Here is a 12,500-nt window from a genome sequence, read left to right as displayed (position 1 = left end):
CCTACGGTTTATCATCCTTATCCGGGAATGCTAGAGAGTCTAACCATTTGCAGATGTAATTACAAAGGCAGCACTTTCTCCTCAGACCCTGAGTGTTGGTCCGGCCGGAGTTGAACTCACGACCTCCCGCGTGACAGCCCGGTGCTCAACCAACTGGGCCACCGGTTCGTGTGTCAGGACACGCAAAAGGATTAAATGAGTGAAATACCTTCGATGGTTTTTGCAATTCCAAAATCTGTGAGTTTTATAACTGGTGGTCGGTCTCCAGACGGTTTCTCGGCCAAAAGTAGATTTTCTGGCTTTAGATCCTGTTAAAAGAACAAGCGAGAAAGAGGCTCTCCCTTTACGATGAAAGCTACTGATCTGTGGAATGGGCCCGAATTATTGAGTGACTGTCCCGCCCACTTCAATTAAACATTTTGATGAAATTCGTTTCCACGGTGTGAGCAGTGGCCAGCTTTCGCCGTCAAGGTGTACCGGAACAAGCACAACAATGTAAAGATACGTTTTCAAATTCACGAGTTTCGGGAAAATGGGTAAAACTATTCTTGACCAGCAAAGAGGTTGCAAGTGCAACCATGGACTCGCTGTTACTTCGAGTGCAAGAAAGGTTCCCTGGCCTGAAAAGTAACGTCAAACACAACACCTCTCAAGAATTTGAACTATTTACAAGCAAAAGTGAGCGCTCATTCCACAGATGGGTGGTTTTCGTAGTGTTTTCTAATCCCAAGTATGAACTATGAGAAGAAAAGTAAAAAACAAAAACAATCAGGTTTTTTGTTAGAGACCAACAGCTTTATCAAACTGGTCAGACATATCTGCCGATATCGCGTTGCTGTCTTAAGTGTTTTAAAGATGCAATTACGCGATTGATGGATGGTACAATCAATCACTGGGTGGCAACCTTTTTCGGTCTTTGCCGGCGCACGAACGAAGACACTAAGGGTAAAATATCTGTATCTCATTCATTTTGCACGAGTTGCGTGCCTTCGTCAACTTACCCTATGAATAATTCTCTTCTTTGACAGGTAGTTCAGAGCCAGGATGACTTGTCTAACACAAGCGCATGCGTCCTTTTCGCTGTAAAATGGTCTCGATACCAGGCCGTCAAACAGGTCTCCACCAGGAAGGTATTCCAGAACCATAAGGACTTTGCCTTCTGCATAAAACACTCGCTCAAGGCGAACTATACTGTGGTGGTCTAACCGTCCCAAAATCTGGAAACAATTGGTTGATATTTCAATTAAACAGAATATGACGCAATCATGTCCTTGTGGCCGATATCACGAAACGTTGTAGTTGCATCAGGAAGTCAACCTGTTACGCGATTGTCAACTCCAACCCTGAGTCATTTGATCTGTTAAAGTTTCTAAAGACACGGGTTGGTGGAGAGTGATACACGAACATTGGTGTGTAAGATTATAAGCTGACTTTCCGAGCGTTGGCCCTTGGTCAGAGCGAAATGATGAAGGTTTACTCCACACCTCTCCTTCGTTTTCGGACGTCACCTCTCGGGGCCGGAGCCATGCCGATGCTTCGATGTCAGCTTACGGTGATTAATCTACCTTTATCGACTCGCTTCATAAAAATCTATTTGTCATATTGTCTGTTGTGATACCAAAGCATCAAAAATACGGAGCAGAGGAACGTATCCAAAAGGATATGAATGTGGATTGGTGTCATAAATAATGATAAATCAATGATCACAAAGATACGGAGCAGAGGAACGTATCCATAAAGGATATGAATGTGGATTGGTGTCATAAATAATGATAACTATGCATACAACAGTTACGTAACTAAGAGACAAAGAAGTAATTAATTAGAGACCGGCACCAAAAATCCTAACAACTCAATTCAAGTCGAATCGATTAGATTTTTTATTGTAATATGAAGAGCCAACCGGAGAATCAGGAGAGAGTTTTCAGGTCAGACCAGAAGAGAACCAAATACCCAGCCAGCACTTATTGCCTCAAAACCTGTTTCCTTAAGAGGTATGCAAATCATGATTGAAATGGCATTCAGCCCACAGTTATAACTACAATTTCAAGTAAAAAAACTAATCATGTTTATAGTGCAAACGATTATTGAGGGTTGGTAAAGCATCTTTGCGACAAGTGATGAATCATCGCCTACGCACCTCTGATTCCTGTTCCACCTTTTCCCTCTCGTCTGAATTTTTGAAGTGAATTTCTTTCACTGCAAAAAGCTGTGACGTTCTGCGATTAACACACTTCTTTACTTCGGCAAAGGAACCCTTGCCAATCAGCTCCTTCACTTCAAAAACATCTTCAAACCTCATGTTCTCAATTGGACATTCACGGGTAAAACGTTCTTCGGTGTTGCGATTACGTGTGATGGCGTCTGCGCGGAAATTTACTTGAATTCAGTCTCTCGTCTGTGAAAGACTTAAAGAAATAAATGCGCGAAGAATGTGCTACGGATGATATCTAAAGTTTACTCTGTTGCAAGCATCCGCGAATATATTAAAAGGTCAAACCTTTGTTTTGAGAAACGTCCCCTTTGGATTGATTGACAAAACCTTTAAAACAATCAAAGACGTTGTTTGCTCATTACTGTACAAACAGGAAGACGCCAACTTCGACAGGATCGTCAACTCAAATTCCTTGACACAAAACTATTAACAGTTCTCAACATATTTCTCCACCTTTTTATCTGAGAAGAAACTTTGCAACCTTTAAATATAACTAAAAGTATTTCCAAAAAAGGGTGAAAACTAGTTTTAATCTATTTCGGGGATTTCAATTACGTTATATTCATTACTTAGCGACGAAAAAAGTTTTGAAAGCCGCGACTAATTTTAATTGTATTGCCTTAACCTATTGTTTTCAGATCTGACAACTTGAGCTGACTTGGTTTTCTTGTTTTCCTCTTCCTCAAATGCCACTTCAAAACAAGTTGCGTTCGACTAAGGTGATCCCATTTGGACGATACAGACGAACGTTTCGCGAGCGCGAACGAATAAAATACAGACTGCTTAGGAAAAGGTGTGATTTTTTAGCCTCTATGAAGCAACAAAGACCCTGATAGTGTTGAAGATCGTGTATCAGAAACAAAATTTTTGAAACGACCACAAGGAAAAACGAATTTTGTGAATATTCGCTATGCCTTTAAGCCTTTTAACCTCTGGATTTTGAAATTCTTGTTTGACGTGATTTGTGCACTGTTCTTTATACGTTTCCAGGATTCCAGAATGTCGTTTACAAGGGAAGAAATTCATGTTGCGGAATTATGAAGTACACGTAAATACCAAAAGAAACCGCTTTCCTGGAAACCGAAAATCAAGAATTGAAACTCGTCAAAAACACCATTACAGACTTTAATTCACTTTGACTTTAAAATGATTCTATACAAAACGCAAGATCTCGAGTTGAGGGTCGTTTAGGGGTGATTTTCTTTAAAAAGCTGACAAAGAGAAATCTTGTCATCGTCAACGATTGTTTCCTAAAAATATCTAACATTTTGCAAATTTCGCGACATTAGATACCTCTTACTAACCGAGTTCGAGGTCCGTACTGTAAGTTACGGACCGACATTTTGCGCGCGCGGGCCATAAATCAACGGGAAAAAAACGAGGGATCCGTAACTTCCAGTACGGACCGAGAAAACGAGGTTCGTAAGATATTTATTATATCTCTGGGGTTAATCCGGAGCGCGGGCAAGGAAATTAGTCGAAGTCAAGCGGAAGGTTCAAGTGCCACAAAGATTGTCGTGTCAAAATCCAAAAAACTAAATCTTTTTGGCTGTTTGAAATGGTTGCTTGCAAGATTCAAACAGTTTTACAAGTTTGTGTAACAGAAACGACATGAAAAACTTGCTAGATAATGTTTATTCGAAATTTTAAATTTAGCGGGCTGTACAATGCGCCGTACTGTAGAATACGGCTCGCTAATTTAGCCAATCACGGCGCGCGTACTATCTGAGAGATGTTATACAGAAATTTAGCACCGCAAGCGGCAAAAGTTACCACGTGACCATGATTTCCCGGCATTTTCTACGTTTGCCGGCTGCTGCTTGCCGTTTCTACGTGAAAGTAGGCATTGGAGAGATTACGTTTACGCCAAAATGGCAAACGTCGGTGTGAAATTAGGGTTTTGCCAAAAATGGAAGAACCCTGCTTGATATTAGCTCATTTCTGTCCTGTTAGCTCCATATATCAAGCAACTTCTCAAAGGAACGAGACAAGTTAACATGAGATAATTTTCACGCTTTTATGATAAGCAGGAGCCTGCCGTTTCCCATTTGCCGTTGGCCTTAAGCGTCATGCCTCTCTATTTTCGCGTTTGCTGTATACGTAAAATATTTCTCTTGCTTTCTTCTACATAAGAAGTTGTTTGCGGAAAAAAGAGTACCCCAAAACCATTTCCCGGTATGCCAAAGGAGGAAAAATTAGGTTTTATGGTTATAGATCGTTCATAACTGACTCCTTGCCGCAATTTTCTTTATGAACTGATGTTGACTCTGTTGACCAACAAAACAGCTTCATTGAAACTCTCAAAATTTTACGGGTAAGGATTTTCATTTTATATAGCGTCTTTTTCTACAAACAATGTTTAAAAACACACCGAGTTTTTGTTTTTGCTTTTTAGCAACTAAATACTCGAGTTCCACATTTGCTGTTTCACGAGAACGTGATGCTAAACTTCTCTAATGTGGAAGTGCTACGCGTGCGAGGCGCGTGGCAATTTCTGTCGTTTTTCTGTTGTTTATAGTGGATAGTGAGTCATTTCAGGTGAATTTCCGAACGTTCTTCGTTTTGCACACAGCCAGGCCAGTATGTGCAAACGAAGACCAAAAACCGTGAAAAAAAGAAGAGCCTAAGAAAAAAGTTCCATATCAAATAGTAAATGGGAAAGCACGTAATCTCTGTCGTTTGCCTGTTGTTTTAAATGGCCGGTGAAGAATCTATCTGGGGTCTTCGATCCACCTACAAGCCTCGGTATCTGGAAAATGAAGACCCTACGGTAATTTATCTAAATTTAATCACCGGCCACTGTAACAACAGCGTAACAACAGGAATGATGTGTTGTGCTACATGTATTTTACTCTTTGATGATAAGTTATAGTTTCGGGGGTGGGGGGGGGGGGGGGGGAGGGGGGGAAAGGGCCCTTTGTTTTCCGAGTCTTCGATTTTCGTTTTACAGACACCCTATGGAAACTGCTTGTGATTGACTTTATTTTGCATTTAGTCAGTTTAGTGTTCATAGTGTTAACCAAAAATATGATTTCCTCTTCTTTTTTTTATTTGCTGTGACTTCCCACTTTCACTCAAGTTAAAGAAACCTCTAAAACTTTACGAAGCGACCATTACAATAAAGTTAACCATACACTACAGAGATATAGATTGTGATCCTAAAAATTTGCAAGTGGCACTGGTTTTCTTGAATAGAAAACGTTTTCCGGGTCTTCGATTTTCGTTTTACACATAGCCTGTGGTAACTGCTTGCAACTGGCTTGATGTTACATTTAACTGGTAATAGTGTTAACAAAAAATATGTTTCCTTCTTGTTGTCTTCATTTGTTGTGCCTTCCTATTTACACTCAAGTGAAAAAAAAACCTTCTAATGCTTTACGAAGTGACCATTACAATGAAATCAAGTTAACCATACACTACAGAGATGAAGATTGTGATTCTACAAATTTGAAAGTGGCACTGGTTTTCTTGAATGGAAAAAGTTATTTCCCTGTGGCTGAGTGGCCCCAAATCACCACCCCATTTCCTTCAGCAGCTATGAGGTGCCAGAAAGCTTGCTGTATAATCCTTCAATGGACTTTACACAAAATCAACCCCTCCATGAACTTCACTACTACTTCAATCTAGAACTTTACAAGGGAATGGCAGGCTACAGGTAATTTGTCCTTTCCTTTAAGGTCCTCAAGTTCTACCAACACAATGCACCCTAGCACCACAGCACCTGCCTTTTCAACAAGTTGACAAGCAGCTTGAAGGGTGCCTGAAAAAAAAAAAAATGTTCACATGTAATGCTCTTTCTATATTTATTTAAAAGAGTAATCAGAAGCCCTGAGCAAAATCATAATATACTGCTCCCATTCTTAGCGGTGGACATAGCATTGACCTCTCAAACTTTAGTCCGGTCTGTTAGGTCGAAAATCGTGACAAATCGCGTAAAAGGACCAAATTAGGTACAGATGTTTCTTTTGACGTAAGAAACGAATTTAGAAGGGGTGCCACGTGATTTGGCTTTCCGGGGGGGCATGAAGCTCATAGAAATTACGCAATACTCAAATGCTGGCATGAAAGCGAGGCTCTGGCGTTTAACGTGTTTATTACGTACCAGGTTTGACGAATGCCGTTGTAAAATGACTAAACTACATTACTCAGACTCAGTTTGTGTTTGTGTCCATAAAAGGTCATTTGCCTTGATCACGTGACATTCCCATAATGCTTTGAGCGCACTTATATCAAGGAGTGTTTTTGTTGCGTTTTACACATTTAATTTTTAACATCTTCGGCTAGATATCGTAAATGGTTGTTATTTGTTGCTCTATTTCTAAGGATTTGTGTTCTGGCAGCCTTCAGAAGTACTACAGAGCTCAGTACATGGTAGATTAGCTTTGAAACATTTACAACGACCACTCTTGCAACTTTTCTTGCATCCACACTTTGGCAATTCACTGCACGCCTTAGAGGCTTCTGGAAGTACGGTTCAGCGGGGCCTCTATCTACCGGGCCGTTCTCCATTTTCCATCCAAAATCAGACGGGGATGGGTACAATTGTTGCTCATCAAGGGACGTCCAGATGCTTGCTTGGTAAAGAGCTCTGTTAGAATGATTCAACAGGGCATCCTAATAAACAATAGAAATTATATATAAATTTTTCACACAAGTATAATTTTAAACAAACGCGCACCGCTTATTTCCATGTACTTCATAAATTAAGCTCCCTAATAGCCCAAGTAGAATAACTATAGGTTCAAGTCCAACATAGCCTTATGATAGGCTTTGGATATTAAAAATAAAATTGATAAGTGGATTCAATACAAGAAAAGGTTGGGTTAGTTGAAATGTTTCTCGTCTTTTCGCTAAACTGGTTATTTTTTTTTTTTCGCGTTGTCCTCACAGGTGTTTACCTATCACAAATTTAGCCTATCAAACACAAAAACAACTAAAAATTTGTGTATGATGGGTTCTTACCTCTGTTGGGGGAATGTTTTCTAGCCCCCGATTCTTTTTTGTGAACAGTTCTCGTCAAGCAGTGTTCACATCGGTAGCAAGGCTGGTCCTGTCATAGAGTATCTCCACAAAGCGCTTAAGGACATCAAACACACGAGTGTTGATCTCAACTGGAATGAAGGGGCTATCGTTCACAAAACTGAAAGCCTCTGTGGCTTCAGGGTACGCTTTCCAGGCCTCCCACGCAGATTTCTTTCCTTTCCCCAGGAATGCTGATGTAGTGTCGCAACCGGTAAATGCGTGGAAAAATGGAAGCGCACGGCATTTCTGCTTTCCCAAATGCTCACAAATGGTGTTAAAAGAAAGCAGCTGAAAATTCTTTCCCATCCCAAAGGCGACCCAAAAGCTCAATCCAGACCAAATCGAAGACAACGTGTGGAAGTGCGCAATTAGAATAACAAGAACATATGTCAACAGTGCGAACAAAGACACTTCTTCCCCCCTTATCCAAAGCATCTCTAACGTTTACAAGAATCCCCGTGTCGGCTTCTTCATGGTTGCAGCTTTCTTCGAGAAATATCTGCCAGTTCTGAGGTAACTTGACATACCCAGCTACCTTTCGTCTCACGCCTTTTCCTCTCTTCTCACGGGCAGATTCTTTCAGACTTGCCACTCGGTATTCATCCCACACAACGTCAATTCGTTTGGTACTCTTCAAGTGGTTTTCCAGGAAAGGTAAGAACTTGGAATCTGCATATTCAGAAAACGTAGCGACAGATGAAACTGGAAGCGCATGCACAATAGCTGCTCCATCAAAAACTTTGACATGAAATCAAATCAGACTTTACCCGAATCGGAGATTGACAAACTCTGACAAAGAAGGTGGATACGGCTGATTTTCATGCTTTAAGAACTCTTCAAGATCTCCTTCGCGCTGTTGGCTGGCAATATACAAACAACTGAAGAGGTAACGATCACTTGTTACCGCTGGCAACTTTAAGGACGCTTTGCAGATTTGCTTCGGCTGCTGGCGCTTGAACAGTGGCAAGGTATTCTTTGAAATCGTATCGTGAATCGATACAGTCCTTTCATCCATGACGTCTTTTACGAATTTCTTGTACTGGCGTAATCCAAGTTCCTGGACTCTATGCACATTATCCACGACTGAGACATCTGCGCAATTGCGTGTGTCAAGGGCAAGTAATTCAGGGCAGTCATCCTTAAAAGGGTTTCCCATTTCTGAAATTGTACTTACAAGTTGCTTGACATGACTTTGAAAGGTTTTCTGTGTAGAAAGTCCTTGTTCGTGGTGTTTGTTCTTTTCATCAACATTTATTTCCCTTTCAACTGACTTTCGAACTCTTGCAACACTCGAGCACTTTCTGGTCCGGCCACCATCCATCTTCTAAATGCGCCAGGACTTTCCGTTAGTCCTACAGCTCCACCTGATCCCTTCACCCTTGCGTTGTTTTGCTCGTGTGCCTGGTCGATTGGGATGCTTGAAAAACTGCTTGATGACTTCGAAATGACCCAGCATTCTCTGAGGCTTTGTTGAACGGGGCCTGGTAAGCACTTCATATCTCTTATGTGAATAGGTAGCCACCTCGCGTAATTAGTGTGATCAAGAGCAAAGGACCAAGGAGCAAGAGATTCCAAGGCTTCTACGTACAGAGGAGTTGTTTTCACGATGTGCTTTCACAAATGACAGTACTTTGAGTTCCATTTGCATGATCATGTCCCAAAACTTGTACGTTGGGCTGGTCTTAATCATTCCATCGTGCCACTTCTGAAACTCCTCTTCGTCCTGTTGACCGTTTAGTTCCCGAAAGGCAACATGCTGCAATTTATACAAAGCTGCCGCGGTTACCTGGTGGGCGCGTCTGGTTTTCGTCAAATGCGCTACCTTAAGGAAGGAATCTGATGTCCCACTGGAAGCTATCCCTGCCTCAGTTAGTGCTGTAGTCCAGCCAGATAAAGCTACAAGGTCACCACACATGGTCGACAGCACCATCTCAATGTGTAGGCCCCCCAGCATGACAACGTGAACATTTTCTCCGTGTGTAGCAGGCCAGTTCCACTGAACAACTTTTGCGATAGCAAAAAGAGGCTGGTCACAGACAGTGACAGGAATTTGGCCCGGGTTAAGAAATTCTGTTGTCTTCTTAACCACAGACATTCCATGTTTCATCATGGTTACTGTGGCAGCCTTCTCGTAAAACAATGGCAACAAGCTACCCAAGTATGGCAAAGGGTTAGGCAGTTCAGTTACAGATGCGTGATAAGCAGCCCATGAAAGATGAATACCTTTGGTAAGCTCCTCATAAATATCTTGTTCACAGTACTTCAACCAGTGAACTTGTTTTTCAATGGCAATAGACAACTGATCCGTGCTTACGGTCTCCACACCTGCTTGACTTGTGGCAGGGACGTTTACTTTTGATGTTTTTATAGAAACAAGTGGAACTAAGGAATACGTGTCAGGCAGTGTGATATCTCTTGAAGCGGACCTGGCTGAACAAAGATTAATCCTTTGCACTCACTGGTTGGCTAACGTCTGAAAAAAGAAATATCATTTAAAATATTCTTAATCTAAGAATGGTTTTGTTTTTAGAGCGTTGTTAACTCAGGCAATTTCAGTCTGAACTAAAGTAAATTGAATGGCATTTTTGTTTTATCCGTCATCGTATCTTTGAGGCCGACTACCATTTAATAGTTTAACACGCTTCGCTTTCCAGATTTGTGTCACTCCATAATTTTTCGTTTAAAATCAAATAATAAACCTACTTAAACATTTCCTTCTTGAACCATTTTTTTTTATAACATCTGATGATTTCTCACAGTTTTTCATTCATCTCAAGTTATAACGCTTATTCAGAGTAACTTTTATTGAACACCGGCTCACATATACGGATAAAAATAAAAATCACTGAACTCTTCGCTTTTAAAAGAACAACTTGACTTTGTTTCACATTATAACGAAATGAATTTTACCTCATAGAAGGATGGAGTATAAAACATGAGTTGATACTTACAGTTCAAAGGGTGAAATTCCGTGTTAAACAAGAAAACGTACCTCTCAACAACTCCACTGTCACGCCGGTCACCGGGAGGTAAAGCGCATGTTGTTTGGAAACACCGCTGGCTTTTTATTACCATTTATTGTTTAAAGATTTTCATTAAGTTACAACAAATTTAAATAAAAGGAACTTAGTAAATATCTTCTCGCTAAAACATTATATGTCATGAAGGAAGTGAAATTCATGTGGAATTGAGCTTTATAATGACTACGCATATATGTCGTCCTTTTTCGCCTTTTTCTACTACAAAAAGGCATTATATTTTTACATTTGAGCACAGCTTATTAAATTTTCAGACTTGGTCTTTATTTTACGTATACCAACACTTATTTCACACTGTAATCAACAAATTAAATTATTTCATAGCTCATAATGGCACGCTTCTTTTGACACACCGCAACTGAGACTTACTTACAAAAAAAATCCCCCCTCCCCACCCCCTGGGGTATTTTTTTGTGGCACCCCTTCTGAAATGATTAGTTATACTCTAAACTACATTTGTGCCAAGTTTGGTGTTTTTACGCGTCTTGTCACGATTTTCGTAATTTTCCGACCTAACAGACCGGACTACTTAGGCTTTTCATTGTTCACAGATTCAGCTCCACTGCAACCTTATTATTTGGTTTGTATTACTAAATTTAACATAAGAACACCTGTATTTATGATGAAACACTTTACTTGTGCCAGTCCAGAGTAAGTATCTTAAACATGCAGGGTGTTCATATCATCTGGGCACTACCTAAGAGTCACAGACAGCTGGCCTTGTTTGGCCTAAGAACAGATGGTAGGGCTGTCATAGCACGACCCATAGCAAATGTTGGAAACTATTTGATTGCCATGGCAAGTGAAAAAGCACCCTGTCAGCTCTTAAAACATGTGATACATGTAGCTGTGGATGGGGAGAAAAAGCATTTCTGCAGAATTACCATCTAGAATTTTGTTCCAAAAAAACAAAAAAACAGTAGAGCTTCTTCACCTTTCTCAACAGAGTTTGAATGCCCTAAATATTTTTAAATAATTATGTAGACACTGAATTACACACCCCCTGTTGCTAGCAAATCATCCAATACAACAACTTTTTGTCCTTTTTCTATAGCATCTGCTTGCATTTCAAGTGTATCCTGAAAGAAAAATTCTTGACTGCTTACGGTTTATAACGAAAGTTAGTCATTACTATGTTGTAAGTTCTTTCTTTCAGTTCCCAACAGCAAAGCATATACTCCTAGAGTGAAATAGCCTCTTGCAAATTTTGAAGAACAAATAATAAATTATTTCACAAGACAATTGATTAAGATTCATAACCACAGGTCCTTTGTGTATGCCAAAAAGAAGCCTGGCCTTGCCATGGAAAAAGGAAGACCCTCTTTGCTTAATTAAGCAACTTTCATATTATGGTACTTTCTGCATTTCGAAAACCCTACTGATTAAAAAAAGAAGTCACAAACCTTTCCATATTCTTTGGTCGATGAAACTTGGATTGTCGGTCCTGGTAATTTGCCTGATTTGCGGATGGGAATAAAGGCCGTACTAAGATTCATGGAAACAAGGGGACCAAACAAAAATCCTCTTGCATCCAATCCTGTTAACACAAAAACATCTATTTCTCATATGATGTAAAATGTTAATGGATAAAAACTTTGCAGAAATACGCCTTGAGTAATTCCTGATGCAATGTTATATATTAGCAGCTGTTTTCCAATACAAAAATTCCCTATGAATATTCTTAACCCACCCTACCTACAATACTTCCTGGATCCAAACAGGTATGGAAAGGAAAATCTGCAGGTTTCTCCTCATTTTTCAAAGAAAATAGTTTGCTTTGCTTTTTCACACAAGCATTAAATGTGAAATCCATACTCACCCACAATGGCATCTATTTCCGAGAAGTTTGCCTGCAAATGCTCTGTAATAAGATCAGTTACGGTTCTGAGAGCATTGCAATCTTTCAACACAGGGCATATATCCCTATTAAAAAAAGATCACGAAGATTTTCTCATTAAGTTTTTTGGGCATGAAAACAAATACAGCTCTAACATGAAAGGATAGCTAAGGCCCAGTTCAAAACGTCAAACCGTTTCATGTGCCGATTCCAATGCAAAAGAGCGAAAACAATAGATCTTTCTCATTTGCATTAGATTCGGCACATGAAAAGTTCAACGTTTGAACCCGGCCTTATAGGTGTCTTTATTTCATTCAGAGTATATTCTAGATACTCTCGTCACTTCGACAAATGAGTGTCCAACAACGAGCCAGTACTTAACTCAATG

The 12,500-nt window shown here is 40.1% G+C and overlaps 2 protein-coding genes across 2 annotated transcripts in view; both read right to left on the bottom strand.

The window, feature by feature from the left end:
- LOC137992560 (calcium/calmodulin-dependent protein kinase type II subunit delta-like) overlaps window positions 1–2,473 on the bottom strand; it is a 7,431-nt gene extending 4,958 nt beyond the window's left edge. The window contains exons 1-3 of the mRNA XM_068837942.1: window positions 2,141–2,473; window positions 1,002–1,217; window positions 209–308 (exon numbers count right to left, since the gene is read on the bottom strand). Coding sequence (XP_068694043.1) covers window positions 209–308; window positions 1,002–1,217; window positions 2,141–2,302 — 478 coding nt within the window. The 5' untranslated portion in view covers window positions 2,303–2,473. The remainder of the gene's footprint in view (window positions 1–208; window positions 309–1,001; window positions 1,218–2,140) is intronic.
- A 2,702-nt stretch (window positions 2,474–5,175) lies between these two features.
- LOC137992571 (adenine phosphoribosyltransferase-like) overlaps window positions 5,176–12,500 on the bottom strand; it is an 8,523-nt gene continuing 1,198 nt past the window's right edge. Inside the window, exons 2-5 of the mRNA XM_068837971.1 lie at window positions 12,095–12,198; window positions 11,679–11,812; window positions 11,276–11,354; window positions 5,176–5,975 (exon numbers count right to left, since the gene is read on the bottom strand). Of these exons, the coding sequence (XP_068694072.1) occupies window positions 5,839–5,975; window positions 11,276–11,354; window positions 11,679–11,812; window positions 12,095–12,198 (454 nt within the window). The 3' untranslated portion in view covers window positions 5,176–5,838. The remainder of the gene's footprint in view (window positions 5,976–11,275; window positions 11,355–11,678; window positions 11,813–12,094; window positions 12,199–12,500) is intronic.

The sequence above is a fragment of the Montipora foliosa genome, chromosome 1 (genome assembly GCF_036669935.1).
Source record: "Montipora foliosa isolate CH-2021 chromosome 1, ASM3666993v2, whole genome shotgun sequence".
NCBI lineage: Eukaryota > Metazoa > Cnidaria > Anthozoa > Scleractinia > Acroporidae > Montipora > Montipora foliosa.
Note: the sequence above shows the minus strand (reverse complement) of the source record. Positions and strands in the feature narration are given on the sequence as shown.